Source organism: Poecile atricapillus, chromosome 17 (genome assembly GCF_030490865.1).
Source record: "Poecile atricapillus isolate bPoeAtr1 chromosome 17, bPoeAtr1.hap1, whole genome shotgun sequence".
Classification (NCBI taxonomy): domain Eukaryota; kingdom Metazoa; phylum Chordata; class Aves; order Passeriformes; family Paridae; genus Poecile; species Poecile atricapillus.
In genome coordinates, this window is record NC_081265.1 from 7,552,701 (window position 1) to 7,571,500 (window position 18,800).

The 18,800-nt window shown below is 37.6% G+C and overlaps 1 protein-coding gene across 1 annotated transcript; it reads left to right on the forward strand.

The window, feature by feature from the left end:
* The first annotated feature begins 917 nt into the window (after positions 1-917).
* Positions 918-18,475, forward strand: MFSD11 (major facilitator superfamily domain containing 11). Its single transcript, XM_058852188.1, has 14 exons — positions 918-1,122; positions 1,348-1,519; positions 2,963-3,018; positions 4,004-4,111; positions 4,525-4,604; positions 4,703-4,799; positions 6,488-6,546; positions 8,705-8,846; positions 9,657-9,697; positions 10,459-10,524; positions 12,402-12,527; positions 13,398-13,572; positions 14,564-14,699; positions 15,213-18,475. The coding sequence occupies exons 2-14, from the start codon at positions 1,424-1,426 to the stop codon at positions 15,378-15,380; spliced, it is 1,350 nt and encodes a 449-aa protein (XP_058708171.1). The 5' UTR covers positions 918-1,122; positions 1,348-1,423; the 3' UTR covers positions 15,381-18,475.
* The last annotated feature ends 325 nt before the right edge of the window (positions 18,476-18,800 follow it).

Sequence of the window (18,800 nt, forward strand, 5' to 3'; positions counted from 1 at the left end):
AATTTTGTTGTATTAATATAGTTTTTTTTATTTCTGTTATTGATGAAATTTAGAAATAGTAGTATAATGCATATATGTTAGGCTATGGCATAGTATTAAAATAAAAACTGCTTTTGTTTGTATAACCCAAAGACTGAGGGAAGAAAAATAGCTAGAGAACTCCTGCATTTGTAAACTATCTTACCCAGATGAAGACAGCAGTGACCAGAACTCTGGGGGAGGAATTTATTGCATTTCTGGTATCAGAGAATATAAATCTCAGTGGCATCAAGAAGATTGATCTATTGGGAAGGGGGCAAGAGAAAACTAAACAGAAGAACCCCAAAGATCCTAAGAAGAATGTATGAATATGTATGAGAATTTCTGGATATGTAGTAGGGCTCTGTTTTTAAGGGACCATCCTTTGTCAGTAAGGGGTGTTCTCCTGGCTGAATGCAGAGACACCCGGCTGTATTTGTATACTTTATTTTTATTCCTAATTGTCTTTTTTTTTATTAAACTTTTAAATTCTATGAAAATTATGTGAACCTCGTTTTTCACACTTTTCTAGTGGAAGGTGTCCCTGCCCATGGCAGGGGTGGGACAAGATGGACTTGAAGGTCCCTTTCAAGCAAAACCATTCTGTGATTCCATGATTCTGCAGTTGTGTGAGGATTTTACTTTTTGGTTTGGTTTGTGAGGGTTTTTTTTGTGTGTTTTTGGTTTTTTGTTGGTTTTTTTTTTTTTTTTTTAATCTTGTCAGGTGCTATTCAGTGCCTAGAAACTACACGTCTCAAGAACTGGTAGAAATGACTTTATTTTAAGGGAGAGGTTAAAGGGAGATTTTCACCGCTTTAAATTGGACAAGGTTGCTTTGAGAAAACTGCATTTCCCATAGTGCACAAGGGCTCTCAGGGCTGGGTCAGCTGATCGAGACACTGAAATGTTCTTTATTTCCTGTGCAGGACATGGAAATGTGCGGGTGGCTCATCTTTCCTTCGTCAGGTGATTGAGAGGCCGAGGAACACAATTCTGATTTCAACAATGCCGAGAAGCTGAGGAGATTAAACCTGCTCGGGGTTGGGAGAGCTGCTCCTTTGGGAGAAAGGGATGTCATGAAATAACACACTGCAGCCAGCCTTGGTAATTCATGGGAACACGGAGAAGAAATCTTGGGCTTTACCTTTTCTATCAGATCTTTTTTTTTTTTTTTATTTTCCAAGTTACCGATCTTATTCCACGTTATTTAAAGGGTTACCAGGACTCTTGATTAATTGATATTTTCTAGCAGCTAATAAGTAGCCCTAAGTAATAATTACTTTCAAAGCTTGCTTTCTTTTATTCTTTTTGCTTTTGCTTTTTTAACAGAGGTTAAGAGGAAACTTTTAAAAGAAAAAAAGAGTTTTTCCAGACTGAAGCTGAGGACTTGGGAAGAATACACAGAATGTCTTCGGAAGGAAAAAAGCTTTTCAACATCATTATTTTGGGAGTCTCATTTATGTTTATATTCACTGCTTTCCAGTCCTGTGGAAATATCGCGGTAGGAGTGACTTTCAAAACGTTCCATGTTTCTATTTCATTTATTTATCCTGGCTTGTCTTTTGTGTGCTCTAATGTTGCTTTATTTGGGATTTTCTAATGTGCAAGATACTTTGACATTTATCGTCTTTTGATTTAGTTTTAAGTAGATTAATGTGTTTAACCAAATAATTCAGCAGGTTATTTCTTTAAGATAGCATAGCTGCATATAAAACTGAGCCTGATTGCTTAGAAAGCAGAAAATTAATCTTATAAAATATTTGAACTTTAAAATAGTATCTGCTTTGACACTTGTGATGTTGAACAGTGCAATTACACTGAAGCTTGTATAATTCTATATTCTGTATAGTCCCTTTCAAAATATTTGCCTAAGTTATTAATAACCATGCTATTATTGACTAGATTTTCATAATCTAAGAAACTAGATATTGAGGGGGAGTATGAGGATAACACCTGACAAATAGATTTCTACAATTGCTAAACTGCCAAGTCACCTTCCAGCTGAAGGAGTTATTTGCTATTTACTATCTCTTTGCACAGCAAAAATTGATCACAGCATAATCCAAATTTACTGTTACTATTTAAATTTTTACACTCCTGCTACTGCCAGGTTTAGCCCTTTAACTTCCTGAGCTGCTTTCAGTATTGTTAGTTCTGTTCCTTCAGGGCAGTTGGATTTCAACATCCCTCTTGAGCCCACAGGTCTTACTTGCTGGGTTCAGACAGATAAATGTTCTTCACTGCATTATAGAAATATCTGCTTGGGGTGGTTTTTGTGAGTCCTAGTGCAGTGTGATATTTTATGTGAGCTCTTAAGTGAAGCCCAACAATGTCAGAAATTCTGCAATGAATTCAGCACCTCACTGAATTGGACTTTGTGATCGCACAATCATGTAATTCATTGTCATAAAAGTCTTTACAGGTGACTTTCAATCAGATCTGCCTGCCAGTCCAACTAACTATGTGGTCTCATGATCACCAAAGCTGATTCAAGGGGAAAAAAAGGAACAGAGAAATAACAGGAAGCTGAAAATAATGGAAACTCTTATCAGGGATTTATAGTTAGGTCAAGTTAAGATTATTCTGAAACTTCTCCTTTTTTTCCCCCACTTTTAAAATTAAGATAGTCATACCTATCTACGTAAGAGAGGTGTTAAGGGAAACAAAAGTTTTGTCAAGTATTTTAGGTCTCTTATGAAATCATGATTTAATAGTAAAGTACTAATTTCTTCTTCAAACATAGATGTTTCCCTTCTAAGTATCTCCTGCACTTTTGTTGTGGAGGTGGTGTGAGTTGTAATTAACATTTTAAATTCTTTTAAGTACTTTGTAGTGTCTGTTAATGAATGATTCTTATGTTTGTTACTGACATGAAACCGATGCAGGTGTTCTCAAATACAAGATAAATTCTAACATATTCCAATGTATGATCTTCTCCTCACAGCAAACTGTTATCACGAATTTAAACAACACAGACTTTCATGGCAGTGGCTACACGAGGTAATTACACAGATTTTCTTCTTACTTTGCTCCTTGCAGGGTGAACTTAGTTACAGTTTCATCCAGTAGAGAGACACTCAAGGGATTGCAGTGTTCTGCTGACTTCACAATTTATTGATATGCTTAAAGCAGTTTAAAACAGGCTTCTCACAGGTCTGCTCTGAATTATTTCCAGTTGAACTACATATCTGGTTTGCATGTTTTCTTTGTAGGGGGAAAAACCACTGTCATCACATTCTCAGGGTTTTACCTTAGGACATGAAGAAGGTGGAACTTCAAAAATAAACAAAACTGCTAGCTCAGGCCTTGGTTGTTTGCCTTTGTGCACTGTGTTTGTGTAGGACAGGTGGTGTGGATCAGCTCTCAGGAAATACAACATAAATGTGAAAGGAGCAGTCAGAAAGACAAGCAAAGCCACAAAAAGCCATTCTCTTGGTTGCACTGGCAGAGTCAAACTCGCCAGGCATGATCAGGGACCTTTTGCATGCCAAATTAATCTGTCATGTAGGAAAACCTGATTGCTCCTTTGAAGGGTTTACTGTCTTAATTCAAACTGAAAATGCCACTGGCACAAAATATGTCCGTAAAATTTCTGTAGTATATTTGACAGAAGATGAAAACCTCACTGAGAGATAAATATGGTTCTAGAACATTCTCCTCTAGACGTAGAGGTTACAAAATCCAATAACTGCTGTTCAGGTAGTTTGACAAATGCACACTGTAAATTATAAGATGTCATTGCCTGCAATAGTTTGGGACTCTACTCAGCAATCCAGGGAATACTGTACACTCCTGTATTCCCACGTGGAGTGCCATGGGTGAAGCGAACAGAAGAAAGCAGGGAAATGTTTGATCATCAAAGTTTTGCTGTTATATATATACTTAACTGGATATTTTGAAATGCACTGATCACTCTTAAATTAATTGCAGTGGTAGCTTATGTTTTATTTTAAATATAAATTGTCTTTGTTTTTTATTTTTGTAGCATGTCCATTATTTATGGAGTACTGTCTGCATCAAATCTTATATCACCTTCGCTGGTTGCAATAGTGGGACCTCAGTTCTCCATGGTTGTTAGTGGTGTGTTTTATAGGTAAGTATTCATTTTAAGGTTTTGCCTGCTTCCTTGGAAATATTTAATTTTTTCACATCTAAGGCTCCTGTGTCATACATGAAATTGTACTGGCTAAGAAAAGCCTCTCACAGAGATACTGCAGGTGTGTAACTGCAGAATATTTCAGCCTACTGGAAACAGCACGTTTTTTCCCACAGCATTTCCAGACTTTGCTGACTGTGGAATTGAGGTTATGCTCTCAAATTAATAACTATATAAAAAAATTCTACGTGCTTAGAAAGGTAAAAAGATTTTCCACATACAACCTGTTTTTTCAAGATCCCTTAGCAGAAAGTAGCTGATTTAGAAGCACCTAAGAGAGGTACCTGATTGTTAAAAGAGCATTGTCTGCTTTAGGTTGGTATTGAATGAACTGATCTGTTCTGTTCTAGCCTATACATTGCAGTCTTTATCCAACCAGCTACATGGGCTTTCTACACTGCCTCTGTGCTTATTGGCATTGCAGCTGCTGGTAAGCATTGTTCTCACTCTGCTGACTGTTTTTTATGAGAGTTGAATATACTTTAAAAATATTTTTATTTCCTGAGCTGTATATTCTGTCTGTTTCAGTCCTCTGGACAGCCCAGGGAAATTGCTTGACTGAAAATTCTGATGAAAACACCATTGGAAGGAACAGTGGAATATTTTGGGCACTCCTACAGTTCAGGTAAGCTTCATTTGTTAATTTTTTTTTGGTTGTGTACACATTCTGCTTTTTACATCTTTTTATAAGTGGGAGACTTTATCAAAAAATGCTCCCCTGGGACCCTGCAGTCAGTGGGAAAGAGAGATGGCAGCAACGTTTTTATTGGTATTGTACATTACAGAACAGGCAATGAAATAAAGTTGAATATTGCAATCTCAGCTCTTCAGCTGCTAAAAAGATACATTTCTGTTAGGGGAGCATTTGAGGGATGTAACAGCAGTCTTGTTGGTTGTGGAAGGCTCTGACAATTTGTGTCCTTTTTTGAGGGAGAAGCTGGTTCTGCCATGGTGAAGATACTGAAATTGGACCTGGCAGTCAGAAGCCAGAAAAGTGATCTTGTTTTTGATAGCTTTCTGATATTAAACTGCATGCTGCTGGACTAAAAATATCAACAAAAGGCTCAGCATCAGGAAGGGCAGTGAGAACAAGGCAGTGAATGCTGTGTTGTGGCCATAAAGTGTTTTGTGCAGATATAGCTAATGCCTCTCATGAGAGTGTAATGCAATTAAGATACAGAGAAAAATAATGGAAATTATGCAAGAAGATAGAGCTGATGGCTTGAAGAGAGACTGAAAAGGTTGGGACTCTTTCCTGTGCAGGAACAGCAGCTGAAGAAGTTTATACCAATGTGCTAAAATGAGGGCAGCAGGGGAGCTGAGTGTAGAACTGTTGCTGACCAAATGCTGCTGTGCTGGAGCTGGGGTCGCTGGGTGAGAGTGAGGAAGACTGGTTTGAAACAAAATGTTTTGTAGAGTGGGTGATTAAACTCTTGGAGCTTGCAGCCATGGGAGTGTGTAGAGTTGGATGGTGTGAACAGGATTGAAAGGAATCAAACAAATTCATGTTTTGGAGACAGGTGCACAAATGGTTCCTGAAGAGAGATCCTTCTACCACCTCTAAAGCAGCAGTTCTGAATATTCTCCTAGAATATATATCTGGGAGATAACCAGGAGAATGAATTGCAGAAATGCTTAGGGTGGTGAGCCTGCATTGCTAATATTGCTGTGGGGATGGGATCCTGGGCTTGGAGAATGTCAGCCTGAACCAGGGACATGCTTGTGTTTCTAAAGTTTTCAGTTCCAGAATTAACCCCTCAGTATGTTGTCTGAGTAGCAATTTCCACAAACCAGCTGATTGTGTGTTTTACAGTGAGTAAAAATACATGGGTTAATAAGAGGAAAATTGGCTCTAAAACTATTTTAAATCATTCATTCATTCATTCAGAATGACTGTGTATTGGGAAATGGTAGTTAGGCACACAGAATTTCCTTGAGCTGAAGCAATACTTCAGACAAGACACATGACTCTGCAAAGGAAGTATTACAAAATCTCCTCCAGAAATGTGTCAGCTTTCTAACCTATACCCTTCCAAAATTAGAAACAACTTAGGTGCAAGTTTCCTCATTTTTGCCACCACCTTGTGTCTTGATTGATGAAAATGAATAGCCAGCATTTTGGGGCAGAATCCTCAAAATAGTTTGAGTTTTATATAGAAGCAGCTGACATGGAGAGTAACTCATCTTTATTTCTTTCATGTTTGCACAGTCTTGGGATTTATGTTTTTTTTTGTATAGAATATACTACTGTGATGCTTCAACCCTAATTTTTTCATAGGATGTATTGTTCAACTTTGTTCTTTTTGTTTCCAGCTTGATTTTTGGAAATCTGTATATATACCTCGCTTGGCAAGGAAAAACTCACATATCAGGTGGGTACTGCTTGTTTATTTACAGGCAAACCTGTAAATATAGTAGCATGAATTAACAGATGAAGTTATGAACTCCAAAATGTCAGGAAGCTTATACAAAAGTAGACTTTTTTTTTTTCCTTTTTTTTCGTTTTTTTTCCCCCCCAATTTATTGTAGATAGTCTCTTCTTGGAGATTTTCCACAATGGCTACTCTGGGAATGAATTTTCCCTGTGCAGACACATCTGTGTCAAAATACACCTATTTGAGGGGAAGGTGTTCTGGCTGTATGAGTAATATTATATAATATTATATATATATATATTATACACACTATCCTATTCCAAAGTAACCTCCTGGTGTGGAGTGTTGTTCTAAATCATACTGAAGATTGATAAAGCTATGAAATAAAGGAAAATAAAGGAAATCCATCTCAGCTTACTTCCTGTCTGCATTAATTGTGCTGGCACAAAGCAGTGTAGGAGGCAGAGATGAGGCAGCACTGCTGGGAGAGTGGAGAAAGATCTCTCTTTCTTGGCATAGTTTATGAGATGAACTTCCTGATAGGATTGTAATTAATGCTGTATTCTTTTCCATTTGATGTTGTGCTAGACTGGCAAAGAGCAGGAACTGGAGAACAGCAGACTGTTCATGTCCTTGAGCTAGACAGTGTTGATATTCTGGTTTTAAAGCAAAGATTTCTGTCAAATATTTAAGCCAGGCAAAGTAAGTGCAGAGGGATTCACTAAGAAAAGTGGTGAAAAATAGATTTTAATAACCTAAAATGAGTGCTGCTGGGAAGTCAGTGCTCTGTAAGCAGGTAAGTTTGATTTTCCTGTTCTACAATTACTGATAATTTTCCTTATTTAGTCCCAGTGTTAAATATCTACTAGAATGGTCAATTCTTTTAACCTTTAACAGATGATTTAATTCTGCTCTAGTCAATCAGGAATAAGATGTTGACTTTTAAATGATAATTATCAGGCTTCAAAAATAACAGAACAGAAGGAACAGTTCACTTCTTGTTTCTGTTAGCTCCATCTTTTCAGGTTCTCCACAGATACAGGTTTGGTAATGAAACACTGGCTGAATTTAAAGGTCAATTTCTGCATTCCCTCACCTGTAACACAAAGGTTTAAGTGTTATTGGTAATATTTGAGACACTTTGAACCTGGGGGTGTCTCAAATTCTGTGCATTCCAAACTTCACTGCTCTGCTGACCACAGAATAGAGCAATGAGACAATTCTGCTATTACATTTCCCTCCACCTTAAATGTCTTGAGATTCCTCTTTATTAAAAAAATTTATATCAAACCCTAACAGCATTTAAAAATAAAATCTTATTTTACTAGCTATATAAAAATGTAAAATTAATATATATATAAAATATAATATTAATATAAAATTAATATAAAATAAGAAAATAGAAAATAAAAATATAAAAATAGCACATGCATTTCAAGCTGTGAAACACACCTTCTCTTTTTGGATCTGTGATCATACACAAGTTATTTTTAGGACAAGTTTGCAGTTGCTGTTGAGCTAAGTGGGGGAATTAAATAGAAGCAGAGGTAATATCTGCAGGGTCATGCATTAGTTCAATCACAACTGATTGCTGTTACTGGCTTTTTTTCCCTGCTTAATACTGGGAAATGGGAGTGGCTTTTGTATTAGATGTGTCTGTGCTCTGCTGCAGTAACCAACTTGTTCAGCAGTTTCCCCCTCCAGCTGCTGTGGCAGTTATTGAGGTTTTTGGTAGTTTTAATGCCTTTGTAGTTTCCCAGCTTACAGTTTATGTCATAGTGCTCATGGTTCTGATGCTGAGATTCTCTTAGAAATCTGAAGGGGTTTGGGGCAGTTTATGTCCACTCTGAATAATATAAATCTTCAAAGATGTACTTTCTTCTGCTAATGATTTATGCACTTCCTTTAATTGGCTGCTCCTTGGTCATAGCCTTTGCATGGCAGAGAATGCGAGGGACCTCTTTAATTTGCCGATATTTTATTAGCACCATAAAACTGAGACAGGAGTTTGCCAGCAGCTCCATGTGGAAGGTAAGCTAGAAAATTAGTGTGTGTTAAACACTGTAGCATGTGTGTGTTAGTTGTTTGAAGGTAGCTGGATTGGTTTGAATCTCTTCTGCACATCTGGTTATGGCTCTTGTTTGTTTTTCCACAGAGAGCGATCGCAGGACTGTCTTCATTGCTCTGACTGTTATCAGTCTTGTGGGCACAGTTCTGTTCTTTCTGATTAGGAAAAAAGAGGACACAAAAGCTCCAGGGGATGATGATTCCACTAATGAAATCCTGGGGGAGAGCTCGTAAGTGTTGATGGCAATAAAATATTTTCACATCTCCTCGTTTGTGCTCCTGCTCCGCAGAGGAACATTGTGCATTCCCCTCTGTGCTGGAAACATGAATGTTATCAACAACCTGGTGGAGTCACAGATTTAGTAGAAAAATATATGTATTTTAACAATGAGAATATATGAGAAATAATGTTCTTGATCTGGTATATTCCCAAGGGTGAAGTTCAGTACTGCATGTGAAGTTTTTCCTTTGATAAGTAAACACCTTGCAAAAGATACCCTTCATCTGTTCTTATTTATTATTAAACACTTTAATGTTTTACCTTGCCCTCATCAGCCCATTTGAAAGGCTGAAATAAACGGAAAATACTCCTTTTTTATAGGTTGTTTTACAAAATGGAACATGTATTTTCTATCCTCTCTAAATATATATGCCACCCTGATAAATACATTAGAAATGCTCAGTTACACAGATTCAGCTCAGTTTTGCCTGAGGCATCAGCTTAAATATTTTTGCTTTATTTAAACAACAATAAAAATGTTAGAAAAAACATCAGTGAGCTTGCCTGTGGAAAAAATGTTGAAAGCTAAAAACGCTCAAAAGAAGGATTCTGTTAAGCAAGCATTCAGTAGTGCAGGCAGCAAAGAGATTTTGTGGTTATTTTAGATCTCAGAAACTTTAAAAAAATACTTCAGTTTATTTCAGTTTATAGTGCAGGGCTAGAAAATGTACAGAAGGTTTGAAAAATGAAGGTGCCTTCCAGCACAGCAATAAAGGGTGGTTATCCTCTTCCATTTTAACCAAGTAATTTGTTTACCCAGGTCTGCACGAAACAAAATGATGAGAGCAGTGGCTGCCTTCAGTAAGTACAATTTCACATAAGAGTTTCTTCAGCAAAACCTGGCATCTCCTTGCCAGCTCTCTGTGTTTGTGCTGATGATGTGATCGTGTACAAACCACTTCAATCACATACCTGAGTAGTCCAGGAGAGACCTGGAGTGTTCCTCCTTTGATGTGATTTCAGATCCAGACTGCTTTACAACAGCGTCCTTGTAGAGATGAACACAAAAGGAGCAGGTGACTACTTGGGAAAGGCAGTGAGATTGAAAAATAAAAATCAACAAATGTATGAAGATAAAAAGAAGCCATAGGTTGTTTGATTTTGTCACCAGTTGTTACCAGTTAACAATTTAGAACTGGAGCATCTGCAGTTCCCTTTGAAGCTTGATGTGTTCTGCCTGAGACTGTTAAGTTTGTTGTGAGGATGTGGGGATCTTCAGTGAAAATCTATTTATCCTTTCAGGAGACAGTTGCCATTAACTGAGAGTACAAAAATACAGAGAGCAGAAAATTGTCTGATAATTGAAAACTTTGTATCTCCTCTTTGATATTTCCCCCACTGCATTTCTTAAAAAATGTAATTTTTAGATGGCACATTTCTTCTAGATGGCAGGTTGGGGTTGGTTTATTTAGCACTCTGCTGTAATAAACAGTAAATAAAACTTTAATATACAGTTTGTATAATAACCAATTTTTGCTTTAAGCAAAGAGCAAAAGTAAGTGTAGATTATCTTAGCAGTATTCTCAGAAGTTTTATTAATTTTCTTTATTATTTCTTTACAGAGAAATCTATTACACTGAGCTTCACCAAAGAGATGCTGCTTCTCAGTGTTACCACAGCCTACACAGGTATGAAGCCAGCAGAGTTTCACTATGGGGCAGTAGCAGGCTATTTTTTGGAATTTTAACCTCAGACTGGAATTTTAACCTGTATCTCTGCAAACATTACTTGGATATTTTAATTAATTTTGGGTTACTCATGACATTTCTGTGTCCTGGGGAGTGTTTCTGTACAGGAGGAGGAGGCATGCAGCCAAATCTGCAGCTGCTGGTTCAGTGAAGTCCCAAAGCAAGAGGCAAAATTTTCAAAGCTTTTATGGGATTTGATATTGTGCTATCAATAGGTTGGAGATTGTTTAATGCAGTTGTATTGCATTTGAATTAAAGGAATGTTTGTAAATCACATCTTCATTAAGGCATGGGAGATTGTTAATGCTCTTCATTTTAGTCTTGCCTCTACTGGGAACCAGCTTAGCCATTTTCAACTGTTTTTATCAATAGGATTTTCTATTGTTTCTCTTCTGTGGCAAAGAGTTCTCACTCTTTTTAGTAACTTGTAGTTACTGCCAACCTTGGACCAATGTGTGAGTTGTAAAATAAAAATATATTTTTGCCATATAAGTGATTCTTCCACCAAAGAAACCCTATAAAACTTTGAGTTGTTTTGAGAGTATTTCTTGCTCCTTACTTGGCATCAAATGTAGTTTTGCTCATGATCAAATTAGAGTTTTTTTAATAAAATAGATGCACTTTCAGAACCTGTGCCACCATTAGGAAACATTATTGTTATGTGAAAAGAAAAACTTAGATGTGAGCAAAATATAAACATTTACAACAGCTCCTGGTAGAGAAATAGCAGGAGTAGCTCTGGAGTTGGGTTGCTCCAGCCACTAATCTGAGTTACAAATTATTTCACAGCATCTCCAGTGTTGTGTTAACCCAGATTAATTCACATTAATCCCTCTGGGGGTGGGAACATGGAGCAAGATAACAAGAGAAGGGAGTTGGATCGGTTTTGCCTGAATATCCTGAAATTTGGGTTTACAGGTGGCATAAAAATAAATCAGTCTAGACTGGTGAAAAAATATCTGCTGCCATCTTCTGGATTTGGACTGGTGTTGCTACTTTCTGCAGGAAAATGTAAAATTCCCGAAGTCCAAAAAGGGCTTTTATTCCAAAATTACTGATCAGGTTAAGGTGCTCCAAGTGCACCCCTGATTTTGAAGCCATGCAGTTCATCCAGGCAGGGCAGGGTGTGCTGTACCAGCATTTGTTGTAGCCAAAAAAGCAAAGGATATAAATTAGAAAGTTTTATTTTAAGCTATTTTCTCTGTTTTCATAGTTTTAAATGCATTTTTTTATTGTGTTGGTATTTTTATACTAATGGTTGCTCGTGTTAGCTGGGTCAGTGGTGTCACCTTTCCTCACACTAATGGCAATAGAAAGAGGATTTAAAACAAATAGCAGTTGTTCTTTCTCAGCTTAAATTCATTGTGTATGTATAAAAAAGTTCATTATAGGATTCTTATCTCCTTATTGGTATTTGGGGCTGCAGGGACTTTTAGGAAAGTCATAACTTGAATGTAATTGTGCTTTATTTCTTCAGTTGCTTTGTGTTATTTCATGTGGCATTTTTCATTTGATACAATTCCAGAGTTCTTGAGAAGTAGAAATATAAACTATATATAGGTGTTGTGTCAAGAGTGGCAGCACTGAACCTCTGTGCCTGTGACACCAATTAGTGACACTTTTCTAATGTGGCTTTTGGGAGCTGGTATAGAAGATTATAATAATTACACAGTTTAAAATTCCCTCTTTGCTTTTATTACCCACATCTCATTTAAATACATGATTTGAAAGATACCTGAGGGGAAAACAGCCTTTAGCTATGAAGATTTTTTTCATGACTATTATGAGAGTGCATCTCTGTTTGGTTTCCTTCCAAGGTTTGGTGTTAACATTCTTTTCTGGAGTGTATGGAACGTGCATTGGTGCTGTGAATAGGTTTGGCAGTGAAGAGAAAAGCCTGATTGGTCTCTCTGGTATTTTTATTGGTGTTGGAGAAATCTTGGGTGAGTCTAAATTTGCTATGTTTCGACAACAAAAAAGGATTAGGGTGATGTGGTTATTTAAAATGGTATATTTTTGTGTTTAATCAGTAGTGTGTTTTGAATTTTCAGCAATAATGATGTGAACACAAAATGAAATAGCAGCAATATATTTGGCACTGTGGTTCCTTACTGCACTGTGAATTATACCTTACACTGTGTAAAGTGGATGTAGACCAATTCTAATATTCTGCATTTTCTTTGGATTAATGTGGAGGAATACACAGACTTCAAATGTGAGAAGCACTGGGCTGCAGTGTTATTAGGGAATTGACACCATTTTGCTATTTTAAATGCTGTTTTGAAATACTATTATGTTTGCATTTTTATTACTTCTTGAGTGATATAATTTTTAAATTTTTGAATAAATGCTTACACTAAGGATTTCTTTCTTTAAAAGGTTTGCTTGTGTTAAATGAGATGTGATATTTGAATAAATTTGGATACAGGTAATATTAACTAAGTAAATATTTCTTTTTTTCTGTAGACTCAAATACTGAGGTGTTTAACAAAAAACCACTGTTCATTAGCAGCTCAGATCCATTGAGCTGCATGTTTTTGCAGTTAAGTGCTGATCACAAGGCTGTCCATTTTCACTTAATGCTGTTGCAATACTGAGGGAAACTGGCTGCTGGTTAAACACTTACCAAAGGTGAAATATGTTCATCAGCAGCCATCTGATCAATCTCCTGCCCCATTTTCCTGGCAAACTCCTTGGGGCTGTTTGCAGGGCAGTCACTCTTTGTTACCCAATGTGGGAACATTTATCATTTAAATTGTCAGTATTTCAACCTTCACTTCTGATTCAATTCTCTCCCCTTTTTTCTCCTGCAGGGGGAGGAATCTTTGGCTTGCTGAGCAAGAAGATTCGCTCTGGCAGGAACCCAGTGGTGATGCTGGGCATCCTTGTCCACTTCATAGCCTTTTATTTAATTTTTTTCAACATGCCAAATGATGCCCCCATTGCTCCTATGGAAGGAACAGATCAAGTTGCTTATATGACTCCAAGGTACGTGGGATTTTTTGCCTTTGGCTGCTGTAACTCAGGATCTGCATAAAGAGCTTGTTTCTCTGCAGAAAATATCTTGAAGTTTTTTTCTGTGTAGTGACTAACTCCCTAGAAAAAGCTCTCAGGAATTCTGTTTTTATTAAAGGTAGATATTCCACCAGTGTGCAACCAATTTAGGAACTTGAATGGCATAAGAATAAAAAGCCTGGGGATGAATAATAGCAGTTGTGTCACTTTACAACTGATGTTTCTGACATGTAGCACAATAGCAAGACCAGAATCTATTTTAGTAAGTGTTGAGAGTTCAGTTTATTTTAAAACAGTCTTGGGCTCAGTTTTACATCAGGGAGCACCAGCCTTGCCCTGGTGCACTGGTTTCCAAAGTCTCCCAGTGCTTATTATCAAATTCCACTTAGTTTGACTGCAGGCACTTACAGCACTCAGTGTTTGGGGGAAGAATATAGAAAGCTTTCTTACCTCATCATTACAACTTTGTTTTGGGCTGTATTTTTACCAATTTGTGTGAAAATCCTGTACTGTCAGTTTTGCAGACCCAGCTGCTGACTTGCAATTCTAAGCATTTGTGCCTGTGCAGGTGACTGGTCTTACCTGGAGTATTTTTCTGCCAGATGAATTGGTATTTCTGTAACATTCCTGCAGATTTTGTGAACTCACCATGTGCCTCAGCTTTTAATCACTGCTGTGTGGGTTTTGTGGCTCCAAGCACTAAAATGAGTTATTTTAGTGATTCTAATTCAGTGTAGAATTGACTGCAGGTAACAGTAACAGAAGTCTTGGCATTCAAGAAATTAAAGCTGATGAAATGACTCCTTTTGCCAAGTCAGGCATTCCCAGTTCTTTCCTAGGGAAATTAAAAGTGTGATAACTTTCTTCCATTCGCAGTTTCCAAATAAGTCTGCCAGAAACAGTTCACAGACGTGTGAGCTGTTTGAATGAATGGCTTTTAAATTGGAATTCCTTTCTCCTTCAGCAAAGAGGTGGCCATGCTCTGCAGCTTCCTGCTGGGGCTGGGGGACAGCTGCTTCAACACCCAGCTCCTCAGTATTTTGGGATTCCTGTACTCAGAGGACAGTGCTCCTGCCTTTGCTGTCTTTAAGTTTGTTCAGGTATTGCCTAACACAACCTTTTGGAAGTAGGATTGCTGGGATATTACTGAAATACTGGGTTGGGCTTTTTAATGAGCTGAGAAAAATGTTTCTGCAAATTTTTTCATCCTGAGTTTTGGTGTAAAATAATTTTGTGAGGCTGGTAACAGTTTCCTGGGCTATGATCTTAGTGCTTTGTCTATGTTGTTTCTAGACAAAGTGGTTTGAAATACCAGACATTTTGGTAGTGTTTTTCACCAGTTTGAGATACCAGCTTGCAATGCTACAAACACTTTTGGTGTTCATTTCCTACAGTTGAATGCTGTTTAAATAACAAGTAAAAACTAAATCTGTTGTGGGACACGCTGAGACATATGTTGAGGTATAATGAAGCCTTAAGATTCTCTGTCTACTACAAAACCATTCTGAGAGCTTCATATTGAACTGTGTCTATGTCAGTTTGATAATCCTTCTGTAGCAGCACCAGCCTGGAAATCTCCACTGATAATCTTTCCACTTTGTGTTTCCTCTCAGTCCATCTGTGCTGCGGTTGCTTATTTCTACAGCAACTATTTCCTGCTGCAGTGGCAGCTGCTGATCATGGTGCTGGTGGGCTTCTTTGGAACAATCACCTTCTTCACCGTGGAGTGGGGAGCAGCAGCAGCCCTTGCTGCCCGTGGCTCAGACTACAGCAGCATCTGATCCCCGTGCCAGGCCCGCCCTGCCAGGAGGAACAGCACAAACACGGTTTTTAGGTGTGAAAAGGTGAAAGAGATGGAGTTGCTGCAGAGGTTGAGATGGAGGAAGCTGCTGCTTCAGTCCTGCTGAATGTGAAGCAGGAGGAAAAAAAATGTCACGTTTGAAGGGCTTTTTTTTTCCTTGCTTTGATCATCTGAGCGTGGTATTGTGTTGTTAAAAATCTGGTATTGGAAATGGAAGGAAATGTAGGGACCCATGTATTGAACAATTCTCTTCTGAGATGTCCCTTTCAGAATGTAATTGCCTAATTTCACTCTACCATGCACTACAGAATTAGTTGGGGGTTTTGTCCCTTAAATTATTTTTCCTATATTCAAGTTCTGCAGACATTTGAATTCCTGTATTGAATGGATGATATTTTTATAAGGTAGATTATATTGCAGATCGTGTCTGCACAGCTGAGAAATCAATTTGGCATTGAATTTTTCAACAATTAGATGTGAGGAAGTATTTCTATGGGAAATGTTGCCTTATTCTGTATCCCTCAGCTCCTTGTTTCCCAACCATTTGTTTATTAATCTATTTCATGTGATTAAGTTGTCAGATCCATGGGGTTTTTTTGTTTGCTTGGGTTTGGGTTTTTTTTTCTGTTTTGGACTTTTTTGAGTTTGGTGGTTTTAATTTTTTTTATAAGGAAGTCAATCAGGTTCTAGTGTGACATGATAGATTTTACAAGAATTTGAAGAAATCACCCTTGGCCATCTTAAGGATGGAATCCCAAGGCCTGTGAAATATTGATGGTGGAAAACAGCTCCTGGCTCAGCATCTCAGAGCTGAACTTTGTTGGGAAAGGTGCTGAACCTTCCTCAGGGTAGTGCTTTATGAAGGACCATAATCCATGGTTTCCCTCCCAGAATCCCAAGTAGTTCTTTTGAGTTCAGTGGCATTTTCCTCATAAAATGATGAAAATCTGTGATGGGAGCACTAAGACAACTTTTAAAAATATAAATAGTCTCAGAATGTGAACTGTCAGAATAATATTGCAGTGTTTCTTCTACTGCATAACCTGAAACACTTGTCCTAAATTGTTTTATTCAATCTGTTTTGGGAAAATTGAACTGTAATCTTACTCCACCAAATAGGAAAGCAAGGTTACTGGCATAATAACTAAATTTTAATCCAGAACTGTTAAAGATGATGTAACAGGCAGTGACTGCAGTTCATCTTGACTTTATCTGCCGACATAAAACTCTGAAGTTCTTGCAGTTGTGTTTGTCTGGTGGGCAGAGAGCAGGCATGGAACACTGAGAAGGTGATTTTAGACACTCCATGGAGCTGTTTTTAGAAAATTACCATTCACCAACCTTCTCTTCTGCCCAGTGAGAATGTTAATGTCTTCTCTTTAAAGACAAGCTAAAAAAGACTCGACTGGTTACGTGTCAGCAGCTGCCACGTGTTGTAACCGTGTAGGAGCTCCCAAGGTTAACCCTGGGGAGGGAGGGTGGCATCTCCTGTGACATTTGCTGTCACTTCTGCTGTCCAGGAGCAGTGTCACAACTCCTGTGGAGCACAGCCCTCCTTGTGCACAGCCACACAGCCCAGAGGGACCTTTTTTAACAGGGATAGAGAAAGGGAATTTTAAATTCATGGCAGGTTTTTGCTGTGAGATCAGCAAGGTGTTAATGGGGGGATTGGAGGGCACCTGAACATCCAGCAAGCTGAGAAATCTGTGAGGACAGCCAGGAGAGAGAGCCTTGTGTGTATTCCCAGGAGATTTAATGAATGATGTAAAAGAAAATGAGGCAGAACATGTATTTGAGTGAGGGGTTACCAGAGCCATTCCAATTTGTCAGGCAGCCTGAAAAAGCATTCAGTGTTCAATCAATATGTGATTAATGGGACCAGCAGCACTGCAAAGCCTCTCTCTCACCCACACCTGCAATTTGAAGCATATGATTTTTATATACTGAGCACTACAAAGGTGTGGATTAAAGGATGCTGCCAGTGATTAAAATTCTCCTGTTGCTACACATTTGTATTTTCTCCAGAGTACCAAAATGGATAAAGAGCTTTTTTTTTTCCTCCAAACCCTTTTGGGGCCCTGTTTTCCCCATCACATTAATGAGAGCAGAAAGACTTGAAAGTTCACAAGGAGCATTTTTTTCTTACACTGTATTTAGGGGAAAAAAATGACTTTTGGGTCTTACGGTGATGAGTAACTTGTAAGTGCTTTTTAAACAATGTCATTTAATTGTAAGTAGGTTATGGCTCTCATGAGGTTGCTTTTTAAATTGATCCCTTTTAATTATGAACTTCTGTGATGTTCATTTGCTGTATAAGAATTATATGAACTATTTTATTAGAAATTAAAAGTGCTAAGTTTATGTAGTTTCAAAAAGCATTTTGAAACCCACTCAGAGGGATACTAATTAACAAGGACTTGTGGATTTTCAGTACCTCTGTGAATCTGATGCTTTACTTTTTTTTCTTTTTCTCTATTCTGGTCTGACTCAGTATCAGATAATCTTAGAAGGCTGCTCAGAACTATTTATAGGGTCATTAAAGGGAAGTATTATTGCTCTGTGACAAATTTTACAAGAAATCATTACATTCTCCAAGCTGCATCATGGATAGCTATTCTTTTTTACTATTAATAAGTATTGCTTTTGACATTTGATCTGAAGAGAGAGGCCTCAGTTATTCAGGCTGCTGATGACATATGGTTGCTTTTCATTTATTCATATTTCTTTAATATGCCAAGAGGTGAAAAATCCTCTCCAATGTACACAGTTGTTCATTTGGTTGAAATTTGGGGTGTACCAATATAAAGAACAGTAACACTGACATCCATTTATGATTCCATCTCTTAATCTGTTACTCAGCATTTACCAACCATGAGGCTGCACCCCCTTCATGTCACCTCAGTGGCCTTTCAACAATTTCATCTTAATCTGAATTAGGAGCTCACTATTAAATTAAGAGGGATTTGAAAATAAAGCTTCAGCTTTATCTGTGTGATTGTTTTATATTAGAGTTTTCATTTTTATAAGCAAAATTATACATGAAGTTGCTTTGGTTTATTAAAAAGTCGTCTTTCATTTTTTCCCCCTCGTTCTTTCAGGGTGTTATTAATGTTTAATATCTTGACATATCACATCCTCAAGTTTTTCAAACAAATGCTAAACAGGAAATGAAAACTGCTTTTCTTGACAACTGAGTGCCAAATAAGCTGCTACAAATTAGTCTTTAATGAATCTTATATAAATATATCTGTATTTTGTCTTGCCAGTTGGTTTTCATTTTGATACCTGGATGCATGGACTGAGAATTTCTACAACTGTGGACTTCCTTCCTAATTAATGATGTGGCTTTATTTCTGTTGTGTTATTTTAATTAGGTGGAATCTATGTTAGCAGTTGAGAT

Excerpts from the sequence above, each read along its gene's own strand:
- MFSD11 (XM_058852188.1), top strand. The coding sequence starts at position 1,424 with ATGTCTTCGGAAGGAAAAAAGCTTTTCAACATCATTATTTTGGGAGTC. Across the intron at positions 8,847-9,656 it reads GAAATCCTGGGGGAGAGCTC|GTCTGCACGAAACAAAATGA; the intron begins GTAAGTGTTGAT and ends TTGTTTACCCAG. Across the intron at positions 9,698-10,458 it reads GAGAGCAGTGGCTGCCTTCA|AGAAATCTATTACACTGAGC; the intron begins GTAAGTACAATT and ends ATTTCTTTACAG.